Source organism: Ochotona curzoniae, unplaced genomic scaffold, assembly GCF_017591425.1.
Source record: "Ochotona curzoniae isolate NIBS_2020 unplaced genomic scaffold, NIBS_Ocur_1.0 contig_2321, whole genome shotgun sequence".
NCBI classification, from domain to species: Eukaryota; Metazoa; Chordata; class Mammalia; order Lagomorpha; family Ochotonidae; genus Ochotona; species Ochotona curzoniae.
In genome coordinates, this window is record NW_024465421.1 from 14,106,813 (window position 1) to 14,131,941 (window position 25,129).

Consider the following 25,129-nt stretch of genomic DNA (forward strand, 5'->3'; position numbering starts at 1 on the left):
CCCCAAGTGGTTGCAATGTTTGGAGCTGAGTCGATCCAGAGCCAGGAGCTTCTCCCAGGTCTCCCATGTGGCTTTGGGGCTGTCCTCCACTGCTTTTCCAATCTTTAAAAAATCTTTTTAAAAATAAAATGCCATTCTTTAAATCAATGCGTGAATGAGTGAATGAACGAAATGAATCTGTCATGGACATGCCAAACTCGAGGTTAAGACTGGGCTTATCTACACCCTGCTCCACCCACCTGAGGGTTTTTCATCTCTGGTGATGTCAGGATGGTGACACCACCCCACTGCCTGTGCTGGGGCCCCAGGGAGAGGCAGCGTCATCCTCAAATGTAACATTCCCTCAAATCCAGGTTAGCTTGTATCTGAGTATTTGGGGGCTGTTTCTCCCTCCTCCATCTTCATTCCTTCTTTCTGTACGAGGCCAGTGTTCCTCTCTCCCAGGATGGGCTGTCACTCTGAAAATCCTCTACTCGCTTGTATTGCTGCCCCCTTTGCTCACATGTTGTCAGAGCCATGGAAGTTACTTTTTCAGAGCTGGATTTTATCAGTTCATTTACAGATGTATTTTTCAAAAGGCAGAGTGACAGGGAGAAACAGTGAGAGAACCAGCCTCCATCTGCTAGTGTGCTCCTCAGTTGCCTGTTATAGTCAGGGCTGGGTCAGGTGCATGCTGGAAACCTGGAGCCCACATACTTGGCAGGGACCTGGATCCTTGAAGTGTCACCCACTGCCTCCCAAGGTGCAAATCCATAGGAAGCTAGACTCAGAATAAAACCACCATTTTTTAAAAGAAGATTTTTATTGGAAAGTCAGATATACAGAGAGGAGGAGAGACAGAAGGGAAGATCTTCCATCTGGTGATTCACTCCCTAAGTGACCGCAATAGCTGGAGCTGAGCCAGGAGCTAGGAGCTTCTTCTGGGTCTCCCACAGGGGTGCAGGATCCCAAGGCTTTGGACCGTCTTCTACTGCTTTCCCAAGCCACAAGCAGGGAGCTGTATGGGAAGTGGGGCTGCTGGGATTAGAGCCAGCACCCATATGGGATCCCAGCGCATGCAAGGTGAGACTTCAGCCTACTAGGCGACTGCGCCAGGCCCATGAAGCTAGAATTTGAACCTAGGCACTGCCTTATGGAAAGGGCATCTTAACCACTGCACCCAGCCTCACTTCCGTTCTCTGCTATTTATCCCCCTCTTTTCATCTGCTGCTCTATCCCGCCTCACCTGTTTCTCCACTTTCCTGTCTTCTCTGTTCAGGCACCATTGCCTTCCTTTACTGTGCTTTCTCGTGCTGCACACGCACCACCCCCACCCCCAGTTATCTTGCGTGACTCAGCCTGAGTTTGGGACTCCCTGAGTAGCCTCAACACCGATGGAAATGTTGATTATCTTGATGGTGGGGTTGATATCAGTTGCGTACATGCGTCAGAACACACAGAAGCGTGTACTGTAAGTGTATGTCATCCATGCCTTTCCTCTCACTGTACAGTTGATCATTTGATCCGGCCTGAAGTTCAGGGGTTTCTGCCCCTGCCTCACATTCTAACCATTCTTTAACCAGATTTGACTAATAATCTAATTATGTTTTCTCCTAGACACCATGTCACAAGAAGAGTGAGTGCTTCCTCATCTCCAGGATGGAAGAGTCCGGAAAGACTTTTAGCTCTGAGGAGGAAGAAGCTAGCTACTGGAAGGATCTGGCCATGACCTACAAGCAGAGGTCAGTCCTCCAGGTCCACCAGGGCTTCTCTTCCTGTGAGAGTGGCACTGGGCACTTACAGCACAGGCCTATCATGTGTTGGGCCTTGTGAGGGGCTTAACTTCCGCTATCTTGGGACCTGCCTGGGAGGAAACTCTTATCACTCCATTTTACAGATGAAGAAACTGAGCCTCGGTGAAGGCAAATAGGTCTGGCAGAAAGGAACAGAGCTAGAGCTTAGAGTTTAAACGCAACGTATGGTTTAAACTACTATGCACTACTGTCCATCTTATTTTCTCAGGTTTTTTTTTTTTTTGTAAATTTTGTATCTGGTTGCTTCTTGGAAGCTGTGTCTGCCTGACAGAATGCGTCCTTGCAGATCTCAGTGCCCTTGTCCTGGTGTGTGTGGGTCTGTGTTTGGTACATCAGTGCTTTACTCCCCGACACATAGGATCTCCACGTGGAGGCCTAATACTAGTTCTTTCAGGTTTGGCATTTCAAGAAAAAAAAAAGGCCCTGGCGTTTTAAGGACCAAGAAGCAAAAAAAAAAAAAAAAAAAACATTTGAGTTGAGACAGTGATGCAATAAGTGAACATTTTTCAGCATATCGCGTCTCTTCTGAGGATCCCTCACCTGTGACTTAATCTGCAGAGGGTGCCAGGTCAAAAGTCTAGTTACTTCCTGTCACGGGACAAACAGTATGCGGAATGAAAGACCAAACAATGGATTGCTTAAGAAATGGCTTTAGATGCTGGCATTGTGGCACAGCAGATGAAGCTGGCACTTTAGATACCAGCACTTCATATTGGAGTGCCAGTTAGAGTTCTTGTTACTTTGCTTCCAACCGTTTCCTGTTACTATACCTGGGGAGGCAGTAAAAGACGGCCTGAGCTCCTTGGCTCCTGCCGTTCATGTGGCGGGGAGACCAGGCTGGAGCTCTTGGCTCCCGGCTTCAGCCGGGACTGCAGCCATTTGGAGAATGAACCAGCAGTGAATCAGTGGACGATCTCTCTCCCTCTCTTGTCACTCTGCCTTTCAAATAAATACGTATATACGTATGTAAATATTTGGAAAAAAAATTTTAAGATTTATTTTTAAAAAATATTTTTCAATTGGAAAGGCCGATTTACAGAGAAGGAGAGACAGATCTTCCATCCACTGGTTCATTCCCCAAGTAGCTGCAGTTGGCTGGAGCTGAGCCAGTTCAAAGCCAGGAGCCTCTTTTGGGTCTCCCATGCGGTTGCAGGGTCCCAAGGCTTTGAGTAATCTTCCATTGCTTTCCTTGCTTTCCCAGGCCACAACCAGGGCGCTGGATGGGAAGTGGAAGTGGAGCAGTCAGAACATGAACTGATGCCCGTATGGGATCCTGGCACTTGCAATGGAAGGATTAGCTATTACCTCATTGTGCTGGGCCCTGGAAAAATTTTTTTGAAATAAGAAATGGGTTTGGAGTTAGGCACATGGGGTTCTGGCCCGAGTTCTGTTTTTTACTTTGTGTGACCACCTAACTTCAGTCACTGATCTTGTGCAGACCGCATCATTCATCTATAAAATGAAGTGGTTAGCTTCTGCTTCTAAAGGCAGCTGAATAAGATTTTCCAGCTATGAGGCACCATGGCACAGGTGGAGGGCTCACGTTTGTGGATCCTACCACAGGGCTGAGAACACACAGGAGGAGCTCCGGGAATTCCAGGAGGGCAGCCGGGAGTATGAGGCGGAGCTGGAGACACAGCTGCAACAGATTGAAAGCAGGAACCGGGACCTCCTGTCAGAAAATAACCGCCTCCGCATGGAGCTGGAAACCATCAAGGTGAGGGCCTGGGCAGAACAGCCAGTGTAGACAGGCTCCAGGTGTGGGCTGGGGTCCTGTAGGCCAGCTGCAGGGCTGTGAGAAGGCATCCCGCAGGTGTCCCCATGGCCTTTCTTGGTGGGTGGTGCCAGTCTCATAAGTCGCTTTTGCAGAATTAGCAATCATTACGTTACAAGGTGCAAAGAGATGCAGTCCAGTGTGGCAGCTCCTAGTTACTTGTGTCTATTGATGTGTGAATTAGGCAGAATTCAGTTCTTGGGCCACACTAGCTGTGCTACAAGTACTCGACAGCCAATGTCTGGTGGCTCTCACTGCTGGACAGAGGGGCCTCTGGTATGTTTCCATCAGCACCAAGCCTTCTGTGGGGCAGTGTCAGTCCAGAGCAGATTTCTCAGCTTTGATTTGACAGTCTTCCCCCTCATCTCTGGTCTCACTTTCCTGGCTTTAGTTTTGCTGTGGCCAACTGCAGTCTTAAATACTGAGTGGAAAATTTAGAAATATCATGCATTTAAAATACTCCTTGTTGTAGTATATTGCTGAGATTGTTCTGTGTTATCAGTGCCTAATTTGTAAATTGAGCTTGACAGGTGTATACAAAAAAATGTAATACATGTAGGATTTTATGTGCGGCAAATTGGAAATAAACACACTTGGAGCATTTTCTGCTACTTTCCCAGCCCTTAGCAGGGAGCTGGATGGGAAGTGGAGCACCTGGGACTTGACCTAGTGCCCACCCAAGATGCCAGCTACACTACACCACAGCAGTGGCCCCTCCATGTTACCTTTTGTAGGGCTAGCAGGTGACCACTAAATTCATGCTGTGCTCCACATGCTGGCTGACAGCCCTTGGCACTAGTCAGCACCACCAGGCTAGCTTTGTAAACATTACACATGTCTGACCCTTTCCCCAGCCCCTCTCTTGAGAAACTCAGTAAATCAGTGTTGGGAAGACACTGGTATTTTTGGAGATTTTGATGAGTAGCTAACAGGTTGAGCGACAGCAGCAGGCTGTACCAGTGCTAGGGATGGTGGGCAGTGAGGATAGCCGACTTGCCCCCATGGAACCTCCCTGGGGAGCGGTTGGTGGGAGATCTGATACCTGCTCACCGAGCTCTGTGAGCTTCCCAAGCAGCAGGGATCTGCATAGGCTGGAGAAGGCCCCATGTGGTGGGAGCGGGGGAGGGCTGGTGTTTGAAGGGCTGCATGTGTTGGTCTGTATGTGCATTGCCAACAGCTGCTACCCTGGGGGTGGAGTGGTGATGAAGGGGTCACCTGGATCTGTCCTAGACATGGGCAAGAAGGAGGGTTCCTGGGAGGTCTCAACCCGTGGGGGGCGGGAGCAGGGAAATTGGGGCCAGCATGTGGATTGGGGATTCCACAGAGGGGAGAAACCACTGAGGGTTCCAGCTCTAGGTCAGCCCCGAGAGCCTGCGTCTGTCCAGCCCACAGATGTCATTGGCTGAGTGTCCACTGGCCACCAACTTTTCAGCTATGAACATGCTGAAGCATGAGGCAAGGCGGAGGGCTTTCTGGTGAATACCTGGATACCCAGCAAGCGCAAAGCCTCAGCCTTGGCCTTGTGGTAGGTCCTCAGCTGTGTCTGCGTGGCCAGCCAGCCTGCTTTCTGCTGCACTGTGGAGCAAGCTGGAGGCATCTGCCTGTCTCCCTGATGCACTTCCGCCCGCTTACCATCAACCAGAGCTCAGGGTTTGTGTTTTTTCTGTAGCACACTTGACATCTTCAATACTTTGATAATAAAATTTAAAAAAAGTTTTATAGCATCTAAATTGTAAGACTTCTATAAAAATCTGCATTTCTGCCTTCCCTTGAGTAGGAAAGTCTGGACGGCCCCAGCCTGTGTCTCCCAACCAGCACAAAGCTGAGTGGTTGTAATAAGTGCTTCTCTTAGCCCTGATGCTGACAGCCCAGTGCCAGTTGCTTGTTGCCCCTCCACCTGGCCTGACCCCTGCTGGCTTTGCATTGGACCCCCACCAAGAGCAAGGAGGAGTCATTATAGTTGTTACTTAGTGCACAAGGTGGATTGGGTTCTAAGAGGCCCTGCGGGAATACCAAGTAAATATCAAGCATTTCTGAAGTGATGAGCTGCTTCTAGGCTGAGCCCTTGAACCTGAAGACAACCTCTTCGTTACAACTACCAGACAGACTCACTGTACTCAGAGCTCAGGGCAGGGGGCGAGACACGTAGGTCTCAGGATAATGAGCACCGTACCAGCCGCAGGCATCTGTCGGGCACCTCGAGAACCGTGTCCTGCCGAGACGGGCTTCATGATAGCTGGCTTATTCATCACTCACTGGACGGAATCACACAGAGCCTCTATTGAGGCCTCTGTCAGCTGACACTGGGTTATAATTAGCCCCGAATGGAAGCAAACGTTTCAGCCACAGCTTTTCATGTCCACAAGTTCAAAGGTGATAGTTGAAAAGTCTGCAGGCGTTGGTGGGGCCCACTTGTGGCATCCTGTTGGAACCTGTGTTTCAGTCGGGATTAATGACCCAGGACCTGGTTTTATTTGGAGGTATCACCAGATAAAAAGCTGAAGGTGGTCAGAGCCGTGCCTGGGAACCACTCCGTAAGTGGGGCCTGGTTCGCCTTAGGTGACAGTTACAGACACTTCCTTCCTCTGCTCACAGCCAGGAGACCGGAGTGTCTGAGGGGCCCCATCAGCCCTCCCACAGTCGCCCTGTAAAGAATGTGCTTATCCTTTGCAAGTTCCCCTGCTACGAAGGGCTCTTGCCATGCCCCTCTGGCCTAGACACTGTTACCTCTTTCTCCCTGGCCGGTCCATCCTGTATCTAGCATCAGTTTTGTTTCCTTGTGGAGTGAAGAGGAGAGAAGTTGGCCTTTATTAGCTTTTCAGATTTGACCTTAATTGTTTTCTTTCATGATTGTAAAATCTAAGGGTGATACTTGACGGAGGGTAAGAATTTGAAAGAGGAACAGAATAGGGGAGTGTGTGCAGTACCTTGAGGACCTGGATGAAATGATCAGGGCACTTTTAGCCTCCCTGTGCTATAAGCAGCAGTGCAGAGAGCCTTGCTTCAGCCCTTTGGTCCCAGTTGAGTCATAGAGCATCCTTCCCTTGTCGCTGAAGAGTGATTAAATCAGACAGTGTAGACAAAACGAGCCTGGGGTAAGTGCTCGCTGCTCTGCCTTGGCGCCCCGTAAAGAGGTCACCTGAACCCATCCATGCCTTTGGACAGCACTGGCCAAGCACCCTTGGTCATTGAGAGCAGTGGTTTTCCTATCTTTTTTCTTTTTTTTCTTGTTCTGATTCTCCCTCTTTTCCTGTCTTCTCTCTCAGAGGGCAGAGTTTGTTTTAGCTTACCCAGTGCTATGTAAGAGTGTGCTGGGTCAGATTTCAAGCACTTGAAGGGGCCAGTGCAGTGGCATGGCAGACTGATCTTCCGCTGTACCTTCTATCCAGCTTCCTGCTGATGTGCCTAGGAAAGCAACAGAGGAAGGCCCAGATCCTTGGTCCCTTGCACCCATATGCATAGCCTGGTGGGGGCTCTGGCTCCCAGGTTTAGACTGGCTTAGCCCTGGCCAGATGGAAGATCTCTCTGTGTCTCTCTAATTCTGACTTTCAAGTAAAATTTTTAAGAGCAATTTTCGAACTTAGTCTGTATACTCAGTTTGTGTAGTCTGTTCCTCTTTCGGGGAGGCACAGGCTGCTGGTGTCGCCAGGGTTGCTGGTACTCTGTCTACTCTGTCACACAGTGTAGTGTTGGAGTATAAGTGCCACATTGCCCTTTGGGGTGAAGCTTTTGCTAGTTCTGGATGCTTTTAGCAAAAAGAATTGACTTGCAGGTTGTTGGGGACAGTGAGGGTCAGGTTCTGTACTAGGTTGGTGACCAGGGGGCAGGAGGCACTCCGGTTGGTCAGGATGTGACTTTAAGTGACCTCTTCTTACTTCACAGTCACTCAACAATTGCTGAGGATTACACATCGGTGGAGAGAAAGTGCTTTCACAAACCTTAGGACACCTCCTTGGGGGAAGACTGGGACAGAAAGCCTAGAACAGCCTCAGTGAGTGGGATGGAAGGAAGAGTCCCTTTAGATGCTCTCAGAAAGGAGAGAGAAAGCCTCTAAAGAAATCGTAGTGTGGGAATGGAGAAGAGTGGATGCTCCATGGGACAGCATGTGCAGCATGCGTGCCAGGGTTAGCTCCGCATGGGTTACATCCATATGGAGGCCAGAGGGAGATGTGGACTCTGGTTACCAGGAGTTCTGAGTCATTGATTCAGTGTTGATTTTGTCCTTCAGGAAAAATATGAAATGCAGCATTCTGAAGGCTACAGGCAAATCTCCGCCTTAGAGGATGACCTTGCACAGACGAAGGCAATTAAAGATCAGCTGCAAAAGTATATCCGGGAGCTGGAGCAAGCCAATGACGACCTGGAAAGAGCCAAGCGGTGAGTAGAGGTGGAGGAAGCGGACCAGGGAACCTTTGTCCCTGCTGTTGGTTGCTGGCGCTGTGCTGAGCCTGGAGAACACAGCAGGAAGCAGAATGCCAGGGACCATGCATGACTTGAGGAGAAATGGACAGTTGGTACATCAGAGCAACGTGGTGACAGCAGGGACTGCTGCTGTCCAGGGTGCCTTGAGCATATCATGGAGAGGGTCATTGGCTGGCTGTAGAATGCCAGACCAAAGGCTTCCCAGAGGAAAATGCCATTATGGCTGAGACCACAGCGGGGGGTAGTGTGAGATCAGAGCATTTCCTTTATAGGGACAAGTATGGAAGGAAAGGAGGATATTTTAAAAATGGTGTTTTATTCTAAAGATGTGCTTACTTAGGAAAGGCAGAGAAGAGAGAGAGAGATTCTAGCTGCTGTTTCACTCAAAACAGCTGGATGTGGGTTAAGCTGAAATCTGTATAGAACAGGAGCCCAAGTGCTTGGGGCATCGTTTTCTGCTCCGCTCCCAGGCATATTAGCAGGAAGCTGGAGTGGAGGTAGAACAGTTGGCATAGAACCAACAGCACTCTGATGAGAAATTGGCATCACAAACTGTGGCTTAAATCCCCACACCACACTGCCAGCCTCTGTGTACTTACTTTGTTAAAATTCGAGGCACAGAGAGAGAGGAGACAAATACAAAGAGAACTTTCATCTGCTTTTTCACTCCCCAAATGCCCACAACAGCCAAGGGTAAGGAGCCAGAGACTCAGTCCAGGTCTCGCATCTGACTGACAGAAACTCAGCTGCTCTCATTGTCCACACTAGCAGGAAGGTGAAACACTGGAACTAGGAACCAGAACTGGGATTCAAATTTGGACACCCTAGTGGTGGGGGGCAGATATTTTTTTTTTTTAAGATTTGTTTTTATTTGAAAGGTAGACTTACAGAGAGATCTTCCATTTGCTCGGTCACTCACCAAATGGCTTCATCTGCTGAAGCTGTGCCAGGCCAGTGCCAGAACCTGGAGCTTCTTGCGGGGTTCCCACATGGTGCAGGGGCCCACGCATATGGGCCATGCTCCACTGCTTTCCCAGGCACATCAACAGGGAGCTGGTTAGGAAGCATAGCAGCCAGGGTTAGAACTGGCACCCATATGGGATGACGACACGACAGATTGAGGCTTAAGCTACTATGCCACAGCACTGGCCCTGAGCCAGACATCTTAACCACCAGGCTAAATGCTTGGGCCTCAACGAGTAGTGTTTTTTTAAGCTTGTGTTTAGGAGTTTAGCAGAATGGTAATGTTTATGGAATGATTTCTCTGACAATTTTTATTTTTGAAGAAAGTATTTTTTTTTTTAAATGATTTATTTTTATTGGAAAGTCAGATATACAGAGAGGAAGATCTTCCATCTGCTGATACACTCCCCAAGTGGCCATAATTGCCAGAGCTGAACTGATCCAAAGCCAGGAGCCAGGAACTTCTTCCAGGTTTCCTGCTTGGGCATAGGGTCCCAAGGCTTTGGGCCATCCCCAACTGCCCTCCCAGGCCACAGGCAGGGAGCTGAATGGGAATCAGGGCTGCTGGGATTAGAACTGGCGCCCATATGGGATCCCAGTGCATTCAAGACGAGGACTTCAAGCCGCTACTGCTCTGGACCCTGAAGAAAGCATTTTTACAAAATGTGTATCGGTATAGGGACAGGCATTTGGTACAGCGAGTAATATGCTGCTTGAGATGCCTGTACGGCATAGAGTGGTACCTGGTTCGAGTCCTGGCTTTGTTCTAATGTGTGTCTCCAGAAGCAGCGGAAGGAGGCCTGAATAGTTGGGTCCTGGACTGTTTTTTTAGGTCCCTGACTGAGTTCTGGGCTCCTGGTTTCAGCCTGTCCACTTGGCTGTTGAAGCGGCAAATGAGCAATCTCTGCCTTTTGCATAAAATGAAAATCAGTCATTTTCCGAGTGTATATAAAGTATACAGAGTGAAAGGGGTAGAGTTTGCTTGGTTGGTTTTGACAGATGCCTCCATTGGTGCAACCCACACTCTTCCTGAGATGGGCAACGTTTTCGTTGTGGTTAGGAGTTACAACACACATCTTCACTTTTAAGTCTGCTGTTAGTATTACCTCACTTCCTGCAAAATGTAACTGCTCTGCAACCTCATGGTTTCACTTACCATCCTGACTTACTAGATTTGCAGTCTCTATCACATCTACAAACTGTAGTTAAAGAGGGAAATTTTCCATCCCCTGTCTCATTCCTCAAATGGCTGTAGTGGCTAGAGGTGTGCCAACCCAAAGCCAAGAGCCCAGAACTTCATCTGGGTTTCACACAGGTGCAGGGGTCCAGAGATATGGACCATCTTCCAGTCTTTCCCAGACAAGTTACCAGGGAGCTGTGTGGGAAGCAGACCACCGGGACTCACTGGCACCCATCCACATGGAATGTTGGTGCCACAGGTGGTGACTTAACTCATTGCCCCAATGCCAGGCCCACTGCTTTTCTTTTTGAGTTCTTCCGATACAAGCGACACATGACCCAAAGTGGCACATTCTTTCTTGTCAGTTTGTAAGAGCACTTATTGTGGTTTTATGACTCCTCGTTTTACATACATTGAAAATACCTTTTTTCAGAATCATCCATATTCATGTTCCACCTCCCAGGGTGTACATTAGGAGAAAACTACACTGAGAATGGGGTGCCAGGATTCAAACCAGCTACTACAACACAGAATGTGGGCATCGGGCAGCAACTCCACCTTTGTGCTACACACCTTCTCCTATTTACTATTTTTAGGTTATCAAATACATCTCATACTTCGCCCCTCCTCCCCCTACAAGAACGTTCTGTATCCACTATTGTACATCTTGTTTTTTCATGTAACGATAGATCTTGGAGATCTGTTTGTATTAGGACACAGACAACTCCTTCTTTCCCAAATACATAATGGCTGATTGTGTGGTTCGTGTTGGCGTTGTATAATAATATAATTTATTTGTCCAATGTCTTGGGGCTGGGTGGATATCTGTTTCTTTCCATTCTTTTGCAGTGACAAAACAACTCTGTATTATAACTTGGTACAGATGTCAGCTTGTTGGATCTGCAGATCCATACCTGTATGATTCTTTAGATGTGTCTGTTGTCTGCATGGCTGTTCAGATTTTTTTAGTTGCAACAGCTGTATAGAGGAGTTCTCATTTTCCCAGCAGTTTACTCATCCATGCAGAGGCTTTCAGTCCTTGTATTTCTGCCAGCTGAGTAGGTGAGGAAGAGGTGCATTTCTGAATTGAGTGACCTGGAATTTCCTTTCATATGCTGGGCAGTTGTCTCCTTTTCTGTGAACTCTGTCCATCTTTGCAAATTGGTTGGGGCTTTTTTTTTTTATCCTTTCTAGGAGAGTTTTGTAGTTAAAGTTGTGAGTTACAAGTGTTTGGAGTTTATCTTCCCTCTATCTTTGTTATTGTTTGTTCTGGGAGCCAGTTGATTCCCTTGTAGTTAGGTTCATGAGTCAGCTATGGTTGACAGCCCTATCACTTTGTTGTTTATTTAAAAAAAAAATCACCTAGCCGTGTCCGGCACGGTAGCCTAGAGGCTAATGTCCTTGCTTTGCATGCACCGGGATCCCACATGGGCACTGGTTCTAATCCCGGCGGCCCCAGTTCCCATCCAGCTCCCTGCTTGTGGCCTGGGAAAGCAGTTGAGGATGGCCCAAGCCTTTGGACCCTGCACCCACATGGGAGACCCAGAAGAGGTTCCGGGCTCCTGGCTTCAGATCGGCTTAGCTCCGGCTGCTGTGGTTGCTTGGGGAGTGAATCCGTGAATGCAACATCTTTCTGTTTCTCCTCTTTTCTATACATCTGGCTTTGCAATAAAAATAAAGTAAATCTTTAAAAATAAGTTCATGAAATTTTCCAAAAAAAAAATCACCTAGTCTATGTCTTCTTCCAGTATTTTTGTATTTTTCTCTTTCTCTTCCTTTTAGTTTTACAAATGATACACGGGATTCACATTTTGGTCAAATGCTAAATAACAGTTAATATTAGATGGAGTAGAAGTTCAGATCACTTATAAGAAATGAATAAATTTCCAGAGTATCAATGTTGTAATTTTCAAAAGTCAACATTTTTAAAAATTGTTTATTTGAAAGGCAGAGATCGTCCATCTACTGGTTCACTCCCGAGTGCCTGCATCAGTCAGGCTGGGGCAGGAGTCAAGAATTCTACTCCAGGGCCCCGAGTGGGTCACAGGAACCCAGGCAGTGCAGCCATCAGCTGCTGCCTTCCCAGGTGCCTTGGCAAGAGCTGGATCAGAAGCGGAGTAACCAGGGCTGAAACTGGTACTCCGGCATGCAATGTTGGCATATCATTATAATCCACTATAATCCATTATACTACAACACCAACCTCCGGAATGTTTTTAATTGTTAATGTTATAATTTTTTTTAAGATTTATTTATTTTTATTGCAAAGTCAGATATATATATATATATAGAGAGAGAGAGAGAGAGAGAGAAGTGGTGAGACAGAGAGGAATATCTTCCATCCGATGATTCACTCCCCAAGTGGCTGCAATGGCCAGTGCTGAGCAAGCCGATCCAAAGCCAGGAGCCAGGAACTTCTTCCGGGTCTCCCACACGGGTGCAGGGTCCCAAAGTCTTGGGCCGTCCTCGACTGCTTTCCCAGGCCACAAGCAGGGAGCTGTATGGGAAGTGAAGCAGCTGGGATTAGAACCGGTGCCTGTATGGGATCCTGGTGCATGCAAGGCAAGAACTTCAGCCGCTAGGCCACACCGCGCTGGGCCCTGGTCCACCTCTTGTCTAGCTCCCTGCTGATATCCCAGGTGGGTGGGTGGGAGGACGGGGGACACACCGATGAAGCTCCTGGCTCCTAGCTTGTCTGGCTCAACCTTGGCTTTGGTAACCATTTGGGGAGTGAACCCAAATAGATGGAAGATTTCTCAATCTCTCTCTCAATCTCAGTCTCTCTCTTTCTCTGCCTTTCAATTATGTAATTAATTAAAAACTGAGGGACAGAGAAGGTGGTTTGCCCAGAGTTAGACAGATGTCTATTACAGTGCCTCAGTGAAATGTCCCTGCTTGCAAGAAGTGGTGTTAGCAAGGTAGCTGGCTGGAGTAGCAGAGCTGTATAGATTTCTAACGCAGCTAAGAAGTGAAAAATGGCCTTTTTACATGATGAGGTGCAGATGGTTAGATTGCATGTGTGTCTTCCTGGGCCATTGCACATTGTGAATATTGCTTAGAACTTTGCGCTTCCAAGAAAAGGCAGAACATGTTACTCAGACAACTGGATGCTGTGAGCAGTTCTGATGAGGCCTTGGCTCACTGTCTGGTGCTGAGTGGACGTTAGCTTGACATTCTGCAGGTAGATTTGCAGGCGCAGAAAGCGAGGGGGCTTGACTAGCACTGTGGCCCTGGGAAACCCCAAGCTGGGACTTGTGCCCAGTTCTCGCCAACCTTTCTCTCTCCTGGGTTTCTTGGTACTGGATGGAGTCTCCTGCTTGCCCTCTCTAAGCAGCTGCTTCTCTCTTACACAGGGCCACGATCATGTCTCTGGAAGATTTTGAACAGCGCCTAAATCAAGCCATTGAAAGAAATGCCTTCCTGGAAAGCGAACTTGACGAGAAGGAGAATCTCCTGGAGTCCGTTCAGCGGCTGAAGGATGAAGCCAGAGGTCCGGAGGCCGTGGCCTTGTCTTCCGTGTCTGCCCCGTCATTGCTCTCTCTCCTCTTCCTGCAGCCTCTCCCAGCACTCTGTACACAGGCCGTCTGGGCAGGGCATGAGGGGCTACGCCATGCTTGGCCTCCAGCCAGTGCTCAAAACTTTCACATGTGCGACCTCGTAAAGACAGCCTCCTGACTTACGCAGAGGTGGCCTTGGAGTTCTTGGAGTAAGCCCTTGGGTTATGGCTTTGCCTCTGGACAGCAGAATTCACCTCAAGGAAGATGCTTCTCAGGGTGCAAGTCACACATGCTGTGCTGCTTTGAGGGGAGAACACTCGTGTGAATTGCGGCCAGCCTGTGGGGTGTGTGGCTTGGCTGAGAACTCTGAGAACATCTTCCTTTCCTTTGTGAAGGTGGTGGTTCCGGAGGTGGGGCTTTCAGACTGGAATAGGACAATCAGTCTGTCACCCACACTAGGGCACCCAAGATTTAAGTTTGAATAGTTTAAAACATTCATTTGGTTTCTAATGTATAGTTCATCAACGGACAACTAGAAAGAGAAAAAGAAGTAGCTGTTGATAATTTAGCAAAGTGGTTAAATGGATTTAATTTTGTAAAATGTTAATTACTGCTATAGCAAAGCATTGATATAAATGTGGTCATAGAAAAATTGCCTGGAGAGAAAAGGGCAAGTTGGAGATTAGAGGTGTTGCATGTTTGCTTTTATGGTAAATGAAAATGATCCATCTTTGATGTTCCATGTGATACACACAGGGAGACAAGTGCTTCATGGAGTTGATGCGGAACAGGTTAGTTTAGAGGCAAGCATTTAGCCTAGAGATTAACGTGCCCATGTCCTGCATTGGAGCGCCTCGGTTCGATACCACGCTCTGGCTCCTGACCCTTAGCTTCCTGCCAGTGCAGACTCTGGGAGAGGGCAGTGTTGGCTCAAGTAGCGGGGTTTCTGTCTCCCAAGTGGGAGACCTGGGTTGATTTCCTGTCTGTAGTCTCTGGCTTTGGCTCCTGCCTCTCCTCCCCTCTCATCTCTCTCTTCTTCTCCTCTCCCAGATGCCTTCTCTCTCCCCATATGTCTTCTCTCCCAAGATACAAAACAATTAAAAATTGTTTGAGATCAAATATATGAGGGATGTTCAGAAACCTCAAGGAGGGGATACCTATTATTATGAAAAAGCTATGTATAGATTTCACATTTTTTTACAACAAAACATTTTAAACCCCCTTTCTATGAACTTAGTCAAGTGCCCTCATATGTATAAGCTATCTTTAAGAGACAAGCAAGCAAACGTGTTGGAGTGTAGAAGGTATCTGGGCATGGGTCAAGAGGGCATACCTCTGATTCATGTCCTGTGTGTGCCACCATGCTGGGTGGTTTCTAAACAGTAAGGCAGTAGTGTGTCCCAGACATCTCTGAAAACACTAAAGCCTTTTGTGTGTGTGTGTTTTTCCACACAAAACAACAACCTTGTGGTTTTAGGAGTCTGCAGGACAGGCTCATGTGGGTCTCCTCCCTTCGGGTGCTTCTACCAGAGCTGTCCATCTGGTGACACTCTTCCCTCCCCTGTCCCTTCCATGGGAGCCCCCTCATCCCACCAGCCCAAACTCAGGACATGAACCTCTGAATCTATTTCCCGGCACAGATTTGCGGCAGGAGTTGGCCGTGCAGCAGAAGCAAGACAAACCCAGGACACCCATGCCCAAATCAGTGGAGACTGAAAGGACAGACACAGCTGTACAGGTCACTGGCTCCGTACCGTCCACTCCCATCACTCATCGGGCACCCAGTTCCAGCTTCAACACACCAGGGGCCTTCAGGCATGGTAAGGGCACGAGGATCTTGGCATTTCACCTCAGCAAGAACTGGGTGAGATGATTTGAAGCAGAGTGCGATCTGAGATGCTGTTGGCTGCTAGGACACTGAGGTGCAGGGAAGGAGCATCCTGGATGTGGTAGTGGGATCTTTGGAGAGGTACAGAAAGAGAACCCTAGTTAGAGGGGTTCTGCTCATCCCTTAGTTTGTGACGTGGGGGTGAGAAGGTTGGTGAATGTTCCAGAATCCCAGGATGGAGTAGTGGTCCACACTTGAGGCACATGGCTCACCTGGGGTAAGATTGGATAGGCCTGGGATGGGCCCAAGATTCTTGTCTTTTTTTTTCTTCTAAAGATCTGTTTATTTTACTTGAAAGAATTACAGAGAGAGAATGGGGAGAGACAGAAATTTTTCATCTGTAGATTCACTCCCCAAATGTCCGGTATGGCTAGAGTTGATCTAGTCCAAAGCTGAGAGCTGCGAGTTTTCTTCCAGGTCTCCCATGTGGCTGTAGGAGCCCAAAGACTTGGGCCATCTTCTGCTGCTTTCCCAGACACCTATGCAGGGAGCTGGATCAGAAATGGAGCAGCTGGGACATGAACTGGCACCCATATGGGATGCCAGCACCACAGATGGAGAATTATCTGGCTATGCCACCATGCCAGCCTTGAGATTCTGCATTTCTAACCAGTGCCCAGGTGATGCAGGTCCAAGATCCACTTAGAAGAGCAGCTCTTCAGACGGAACCCTGGAAACTAATTAGCTGTGGGGATATTCAAAGTGCTTGGGACCAGAGGTGTTTCAAATTTCAGATCCTTTTTTTTCCTCTTAACTTTTTGTGATATTTCCATATACATGATGAGCTGTTTGCAGATGGAACCCAAGACTACACAGGAAGTTCATTTCTTTCATTTTATTTGTACCTCCCACACAGCCTGGAGCTGATAGAAACATTAATAATTTTGTGCATGAAGTGAAGTGTCATGGCATGAAGGTCCCCACTTGTGGCATCGTGCCCATGCTCAGAGTTCCGAATTTTGGAGCACTTCATTTCATATTTTTGGATTAGGGATTTTAGGAGGACTACTTTTGGTTTTGCTGAAGAAGGCTAGCATGTGAAAGTGAGCAGTAACTCTAGCCATCCTAAAGAGTGCTGTGTTCCGAAGTTAATTCTGAGGACAGCGCCCTTCGCACGCCCTAGCTGCCTGCTCCGCTGCTGTTGGCTCATGTGCTCTTTGCACTTTCTTCGGTACATACAGGTCTGGATAGCTCTGCTGGTGGGACCCCACTCACACCTGCTGCCCGGATATCAGCCCTCAACATCGTGGGAGACCTGCTGCGGAAAGTTGGGGTAAGACTGCCCTTCAGGGTCAGGGTTCTCAATGCCAGTCCTCGTTCCCTTGAGTAGGTATTTGAGCAGGGTTTTTTTTTTTTTTAAAGCTTTATTTATTTTTATTACAAAGTCAGATATACAGAGAGGAGGAGAGACAGAGAGGAAGATCTTCCGTCCGATGATTCACTCCCCAAGTGACCGCAACGGTTGGTGCTGCGCCTATCCGAAACTGAGAACCACAAACTTCTTTCCAGGCCTCCCACGTGGGTGCAGGGTCCCAAGGCTTTGGGCCATCCTCAACTGCTTTCCCAGGCCACAAGCAGGGAGCTGGGCGGGAAGTGGAGCTGCCAGGATTAGAACCGGCGCCCATATGGGATCCCTGCGCGTTCAAGGCGAAGACTTTAGCTGCTAGGCCAGGCTGCCGGGCCTGGTGCGTGAGCAGGTTTAAATGTGGCTGGTGTTTAGCATGTCAGAAGGTCATGGAGCCCCTGTGGGCAAGGCTGTGGACAGTCATGCAGAGCTCTGAATCTGTGCGCTGCCTTGATGCCTGGGCATTTTTGTTTTGTTTTGTTTTGTTTGTACCATTCTTTCTCTAGTCAATTTGTAGAATGAGATTGGTATCCATGTGCCCTTCTCACTCCCTTAATTTGGTGGGGGAGGAAAACGACCTGAGGGGAGACATTTAACTATTTAAATATCGCCTTCCTGGTAAAAGAACATCTTCCAGGAATTGTATTAATTACAGCAAGGGATTCTTTTGTTCTTAAGCAATAGTAGAGATACTCTCTGTAGTTGTTTTGTTTATTTTAAAAGCAACAGCTGGACGGCCATGTAATTTAAATCCTGGCAGCTTGTCCTCAGGTAATATGCAAGTGTATTCAAGGCTGCAATGTCCTGTAAGTTTGGAATGCATTCCTAATGGTTAGCTTTCAGTTGCCTGATTTTTTGTTACATAAATGGGTCCCTGAATGTCTAGCCCAGGGTACAGATAAGCCTTGCCTGGCCTCACTGCCTGTTAAGTTTCCTCATGGCCTGCTTATCACTACAACGCCAAGTTCTCTGTTAACTCCCTGCCCCACTAGGTGTGTTCAGTAAAGCAAAGGAAAAAAGCAAATGATTCTAAAAGTTCTATGTATGTTGCTGGCAGAGTCAGAGGATAAGTAGAGCTAGTAATTCTCCAGAGTTTTATATTTTATTATTATTATTAAACAGTTTTATCTTTGAGAAGCTGAACAATGGAAAAACAGCAGAAGACAGATTGTTCACATTCTTTGGTTCACCCCCCAGATGCCTATTAACAGGCCAGGGCTAGGAGCTCAGTCCAGGTCTCCCGTGTGGTTGGGATCATCCAAGTGGTGTGAGCCACCACTGCTGTTCTCTAAAGTGTGCATTAGCAGGAAGCTAGAGTCAGGAGCCAGAGCCAGTCTCATCACACCCAGGTATTCACTGAAGACATGGGCATGTGGGCACCTTACCCCTGGGCCAACACCTGTCACCTCTGGGCAGGTGGTTCCAATGTGTGAACATATGCTGGATTCCTGTCAGGTGTCACCTTGGAGAATCCTTGTTTTAGGTTCTCTCCTCTGCAGGGACTCCTCTGAGAAGGAAGGGTGGGAGATGAATGTGTATCTTTTCCCAGGCATTGGAGTCCAAACTTGCTTCCTGCCGGAACTTCGTGTACGATCAGTCCCCAAGCCGGACGAGTGGGCCAGCCTCAGGACAGGGCAATAGGAGCAGAGATGGCAGCGACAGACGGTCAGGCAACACCAACGTGCCTTTGGGTGACAAAGGGTCAGTGCCTGTGAAGCACCTCTTGGTAGGGGGGCGCCTATCTACTCGGGTGGAGTCGCTGACCCTGTCTCATAGTCCTTGTTGTCTCAGCTGCAGGATTACTTCAGCAAGCCTCATTCTCTGCTTCCTTTCCTTGAGACAGAATTAGCTGCTGTCTCTGGTGTGGGCAGTTAGCCAGAGAGGGCAGTGAGAATGTTCTGTGTATGCTACTCTCCCCCAGAAGGAGAATTTCTGATTGGTTTTTTTCCTTATTTATTCCTAAATATTTATTTCTTTGTTTTTGTTTATTGGAAAGAATAGCTAAGAGAGAGCTATCTGCTGGTTCACTTCTCAAATGACTGAAGCCAGGAGCCTGGAACTCCACGCACCTCTCCGTGGAAAATAGGGGCCCTAGTATTTGAGCCATTACAGCTGCTTTCCAGGCACACTAGCAGGGAATTGGATTGGAAGCAGAGGGGCAGGCAGGATTTGATCCCAGGCACTCCAGTATAGGTTGTGAGCATCCCACGTGGCCTAACCCTACTGGGTTACAATGCATCCCCCTCCTTTTTTTTTTTTTTTCATGATAAATTTGAAGAGCACACTGCTATAGTCAGACTAAATTTTTGAAACTCTTCACCCAGTTAGAAGACACAGTTATGACCTCTAACAGCTTTATTGTCTAACTTAAAACCAGGGTAACATCTAGATTCAGGGATTCTGTGAGACCAGCTACCCGTTGCCTGGATCCTGAGCCATGTGAAACTGATGGGTCCGTGCCAACACAACAAATTTAAGAACTTATTTTCCATGGCATGTAGTTAACATTTGAATGCGTTAATGTAGATTTTGTTGTTGTTATTACTTTTAATTTTTAGTCTCTCAAGAGACAGGAAAGAATGAACTTTTTTCTGCTGGTTTGCTCTCCCCAGATGGCTGCAACAGCTAGGACGAGGCCAGGCTAAGGTCAGGAACCTGGAGTTCTATCCAGGTCTCCAACATGAGTGGTAGGACCCCAAGCACTGATGCCATCCTTTGCTGCTGTCGCAGACACCGGAAGGAGCTGACTTGGAAGTGGAGCAGCCAGGGGCTAGAACTGGTTCCCACGTTGAATGTCAGTGTCACAGGTGGCAACCTTTACACGCTGCTCTGCAATAGCAACCCCAATTTTTAGTATTTTTTAATGGACAAATAAGAATTGGAAGTTTTTAGAGAAATTCCTGAGATGGGCTTTTTGTGTTACCTGGGGAATCTTGAAAGCCAGATAGCTAGTGTCCTTTTCTTCGTTTCACAGGAGAGAGACTTGAGACCCTGAGACCCTGCGACCCTGCTCCCAACTCCTGATCCTCTTAGAACTCTGTAGTTCCCACGCTAGCTAGTGTGTCATGGCCATGCTTTCAGCTTAACTTGGTTTGCTCTGTCTGAAGGTTGGGAAAACGCCTGGAATTTGGGAAGCCGCCTTCGCATATTTCTTCGCCGCCGCTGCCGTCAGCCCAGGGTGTAGTCAAGATGTTGCTTTAGGAAAACCATGGAAGCTTCCGGAGCCCTTGGTGTGTGTGTGTGTGTGTAGGCATAGTTGCTTTCATCTCCCTTGTCACGCTAGGTGTCTGGTTTCCTTAAGTTAGTTGGAAAAATGCGAGCCAGAGGTCACCATTGTTCATTTTTTTGTACTTTGTGGCCCAGACCTGTTGAGGCCTTTGCCGTGGTTCCCAGCGTTTGCCCCTGTACAATGCCGCCGCAGTTCCAACCTCCATGTCAGAGTGTGCATCGTGAAGAGACAGGAGGGGCTGTGAGTGGGGCTGACAAGGATAGCCTCTTGTTCTGAGCATGCCCAAGAGTACTGGGTGGCTTTCAGAGGGAACTTTGAGTGCCTGGAGTCGCCTTCCTGCTGGGATCAAAGCCCATCCCAGACCTGCTCTCTGCACAGCCCACGTTCAGCTGGAGTTCTCTTCCAGAGGGAAGTCTCCTACTGCTCGATGCGAACAGAAGTCATGTTTGGGAGCAGAGAACTGAAGAGGCCTTGGTTTGAACCATGGTCCTGTACCTTTGGGACTTTTAATGCGTCTCTCCTGAGATTTTCAGGTGAGTTTCAGAATGATTTTCAGGTGGCCAGGGTTGGTGGGAGGTGTGCGTCTTCAGGCAAATCCTGAGTCCACCGCCATGGCGTGAGGGTGACTTCTGTGTCACAACCTTCGTGAAATGACCAGGGCCTCCCAGATATGACTCAAACCCAGGATTGGGATTAGAAGTTTCCTTGTCAAATGACGGGACAATGCAGGATTGCCAGTGCTTGCCATGAGCTGCTGTCTCACGCTTCCCCACGCCAGGCAGAAGAACACACTAATTTCAGAAGCATGTGTACAGCTTAATGGCCTTCATTTTGTTACTCGATGATTTTTCTAAGAGAACTATAAAAATATTGAGTTGGAAATAGGACTTTGCAAGTGCTACTGAAATAAAGCAGATTTTATCCTGACATTCTAACCCATATTGGCAAAAATGTACTTTTATTTTTCTAAAAGAAAATAAAATCCAAAGGAAGTCGCAGTCAGCTGGCGTGTGGTGTAGTGAATACAGCTTTGATGTTTGTACTTAAGATTTGCTTGTATGATGATGGAAACTTTTAAAATTGTAAGATTTTTTTGTTTAAAAAATATTTGAAAGGAAGAGTGAAAGGAGAAACTGAAAGAGGTTTTCTGTCCACTAGTTCACTCCCCAAATGTTCATAACAGGCGGGGCTGAACCAGGCAGAAACCAAGAGCCTGAAACCTAAAACTGCATCTAGTTCTCCCATATGGTTGCAGAGGCCCCAAGCACTTTGGTCACCTTGGATTGGAAATAGAACCACTGTTTCTCAAGCCAGCACCTGTATCAGGTTCCAGTGTCGTAGGCAACAGCTTAACTCTCTGCCTAAACTCTGGCCTAACCTTTGTTTTCAGTCAAATAGAAACCATGAAAAATGTCTGCTTTTTGAAATTGTATCCAAGTAGGCTCTTCTAGAAATATTTTTTGAATAGTTCTACCGTATTCCAAAGTATGTCAGCCTGTTGGTCTTCTAGCTGGTTTTCTCTCTTAATTTCATGTACTTGAGCAGCAGAGAGCTCATTCTTGGATGACATCACCCAGATACCAAACAGGGCTGGGCCAAGGCTACAATAAGGGACTGGAAACTCAATCCCATTCTCCCTGTGGGTGTTAGGGACCCAGCCACTCAAGCTTACTACTGTCTTACAGGGTCTGCACTGGCAAGGAGCTGGAGCCATGAATGCAACCCAGCCTCTCTGGTGTGGGATGCATATGTCTTAACCAGTAGGCAAGATGCCTTCTCTCTTGCATTCTTCTTTATCTCCTCTTAAGACTGTTTTATCCTCATGTCACACTCTGGACTACATTGTGTTGCATGGAAGCTTTGCAGGGGTGCAGGGAGTGAATGGCTCACAACCTGCTTAGCCCTCACATTGCAAATGGTTTTCTATAAGAAATTAAGGTGATAATGTGACAGTTGACACTGGATCCTTCAAAGGCTGCAGGATGGCCTTTTACCATTTGGCTTTTACGGAGTTGGCAGACTTTTAATTTTACATTAAAAATCAAGGCAGTCTTGTATTTCATTTTATAGCTTAAGTAATAATTTATGCAAAATGCTGGGGACCATGCTGTTTCTGGTTTTTTTTGGGTTTTTTTGTTTGTTTGTTTGTTTGTTTGTTTGTTTGTTTTTAATATGTACCTATCCTTCTTTGAAAGGCAAGTTAGAAACAAATCTTCCATTTTCTGGTTAGTGCCCCAAATGGTCACAATGGATAGATCTGGACTATGCCAAAGCCAGGAGCTTCATTCAGATCTCCCATGTCAGTGACAGGGGTTCAACTGTTTGGACCATCCTCTGCTGTTTTTCCAGGTGCGTTAGCAGGGTGCTGAGTTGGAAATGAAGCAGCTTAGACTTGAATCCAGTATCCATTCAGGATGTCAGAGGTGTTGGCTTAACCTACTATTCCCCAATACTGACCCCCCTCCCCTGAAGGTAACTTTTAAAATTTTGTTTATTTTCATCTATTTGAAAGGAAGATCAACTTAGGTCTGTCTGCTGTTTTATTCCAAATGCCTGCAACAACTGGGACTGGGCCAGACCAAAAAGCAGGAGCTGGGATGGCAACTCAGATTGCCCACGTTGGTGTCAGGGACACAAGTACTTGACCCACCACCTGGTGCGTGAAGCTGGGCCTGAAGCAGTAGAGGCGGGACTTGGCCAAGGCATTCTGACATAGAATGAGGACATCTTAACTGCAGTGCCAAATGCTTTTTTTTTCTTGCAAAGTCAGATACATAGGAGGAGGGACAGAGAGGAAGATCCTCCGTCCAATGATTCACTCCCCAAGCAGCTGCAGCGCCAGAGCTGAACTAATCCGAAGCCAGGAGCCTCTTCCAGGTCTCCCACATGAATGCAAAGTCCCAAGGCTTTGGGCCGTCCTTGACTGCTTTCCAAGGCCACAAGCAGGGAGCTGGATGGGAAGCAGGGTTGCTGGGAATAGAACCAGTTCTCTTATGGGATCCCAGCACATTCAAAATGAGGACTTTAGCTGTTAGGCTACCACGTCGGGTCCAAATGCCTATTTCTTGAAAAAATTTATTTGGAAGGCATTGTGACACAAAGAGGGCTTCCTTCTGCTGGTTTACTCCCTAGCTGCCTGCAGCAGCTGGGCCTGAATCACTCCAGGAGCCTAGAACTCCCTGCCAGTCTCCTATATGAACGGTAGGAGCCCAAGCAGTAGCTCTCGTCTCCCTGTGCTGTATTGGTAAGAAGCTGGATTGAAAGCAGATTAGCCGGGACCTAAACCAGGCATTCTGTGGGTTGTGGCTGTCTTGAGCAGCAGTCTGACAGGCTAGGCCACAGCACCTGCCCCCTGAAGGTAATCTCATATGATATTCTTAGTGTGCCTGTATTTGTGACCTCTCCCCACGAGGTCGGGTGAGGAATTTTCCTCTTAGAGCACCATGTCTATACTCAGAAAGTTTCAGAGTTTTGTACTGAGGATTACTCAGTCTTCATTCAAATTTGGAAAAATGGAACTGAAAGACAAGTTTATTTGGTACAGAAAATGAAATATATGCATAGTTTTTAAAAGATTTATTCATATTTATTGCAAAGTCAGGTATACAGAGAAGAGAGACAGAGAGGAAGATCTTTCATCTGATGATTCACTCCCCAAATGACCGCAACGGCCGGAGCTGCCCCGAGCCGAAGCCAGGAACCCAGAGCCTCTTTCCTGTCTCCCATATGGCTGCAGGTTCCCAAGGGTTGGGCCATCCTAAACTGCTTTCCCAGGCTACAAGCAGGGAGCTGAATGGGAAGTGGAGCAGCCGGGATTAGAACCAGCACCCATATGGAATCCTGGTGCATACAAGGTGAGGATTTTAGCCACTAGGCTACCGTGCCGGGCCCATATGCATAGTTTCTTATAATACGCATTTTCTGTGAACATTTTGCAGACCCTGCATGTCATATATACACTGATTTTTACTGATAAGGCTGTTTTACCTGGTCCTGTTTAAAGGCAGGAAGCAGTGCTCTGATTCCCAATTCGTAGAGCTGCCCACCTCCTGCATAGGGAAGCCGCCTTGGCCAGCATCACTCTGCATTTCTGCTGCTCTTCTGGCCAGCTGGGAGAGCTTTAGTTTTCCCATCCAGAAAATAAAACCCCGTCTTTATATGGTTTTTGCGAGAGTTAAACCAGGACCCCAGCTCTCCCCTGTTCCATTTGCTCTGTAAGAAGACAAGAGGCGAGCACGTTCTTGTGACCTATTATGACCTTTTATTAGTGAAGGTGTCCAGAAGTACAATTGGGTGCACATAAGACAGTGGACCGTCCCTGCTCTTGTCCATGGAACAGTGTCTCCTCCTCACTGCTTGTGACTACAGAAGGCACTTGGGCGGGGTGAACTGTGCATGTCTGAGGTGTGGAAGCCAGGACAGGGAGCAAGGATTCTCAAACCAGAGCCTTACTCGGGGAGTCAGAAGGGCACACGGGTTAGGCAATGAACTGGGAGCGGGGCAGTGGCACCTGTCGTGGTGACTTTGTCCCCATGTCATGTAAACGAAGTTGCCAGTGACTGGTTACCATGGCTGCATTTTCCTCAAAGCTCTGCCCAATCCATCTCTAGAGCAAGAAGGGAGTGTTTGTGTTCCTCTTGGGATTTTCTCCTTTGGCACATCATAAAAACGTAAGTTCTGTTCCCAGACTTGAGGGCGGTGGTTTTTATAATCATCGTGAGGAGTGTCTGTGATGTTTGAGATTTGAAAACGGAGTTGGATCTGCTGGGTTGGCTTTAGTTGATTTGTCCTTTGGTGAGGTCTCTTCCTGCTGTGGTGCAAAACTCGTTCATTCACTGGATTTGGTTCCATTGAAGTCTGCATCGCGAGCGTCCACTTCCTCCTCAGAACCATCTGCGTTTTCAATAACTCTACGCCCCCCAGACCTTCTAGAAGGAACAAATGAGGTCTCGTTTCCTCGCCTATGGGATTCAATAAGAAAATAAGTGTTACAGAAAGCCCTCTGGTGTTGAAATAGATTTGGCGGCGGGGGCAAAAA

General features: G+C 47.7%; 2 protein-coding genes across 7 annotated transcripts in view; one reads left to right on the forward strand and one right to left on the reverse strand.

Moving 5' to 3' along the window:
• The first annotated feature begins 1,046 nt into the window (after positions 1-1,046).
• The window catches only part of NDE1 (nudE neurodevelopment protein 1), a 35,872-nt gene continuing 11,789 nt past the window's right edge, over positions 1,047-25,129 (forward strand). The window contains exons 1-8 of one of the 4 annotated variants that reach the window (XR_005883189.1): positions 1,047-1,721; positions 3,357-3,510; positions 7,796-7,944; positions 13,486-13,622; positions 15,270-15,449; positions 16,699-16,790; positions 18,412-18,563; positions 19,970-20,624. Coding sequence is in view for 3 of the 4 variants with exons in the window: in XM_040973254.1 (XP_040829188.1) it covers positions 1,639-1,721; positions 3,357-3,510; positions 7,796-7,944; positions 13,486-13,622; positions 15,270-15,449; positions 16,699-16,790; positions 18,412-18,563; positions 19,970-20,063 (1,041 nt within the window). In the remaining variant the exon portion in view is untranslated. Of the gene's footprint in view, positions 1,722-3,356; positions 3,511-7,795; positions 7,945-13,485; positions 13,623-15,269; positions 15,450-16,698; positions 16,791-18,411; positions 18,564-19,836; positions 21,092-25,129 lie in introns of those variants that run through there. The other 3 variants (XM_040973254.1, XM_040973255.1, XM_040973257.1) reach the window with 3 other exon arrangements.
• Positions 24,338-25,129, reverse strand: part of MYH11 (myosin heavy chain 11) — a 69,476-nt gene continuing 68,684 nt past the window's right edge. For all 3 annotated transcript variants that reach the window (XM_040973252.1, XM_040973251.1, XM_040973253.1), the window contains one exon: positions 24,338-25,052. In XM_040973252.1, coding sequence (XP_040829186.1) covers positions 24,920-25,052 — 133 coding nt within the window. In that variant the 3' untranslated portion in view covers positions 24,338-24,919. The remainder of the gene's footprint in view (positions 25,053-25,129) is intronic.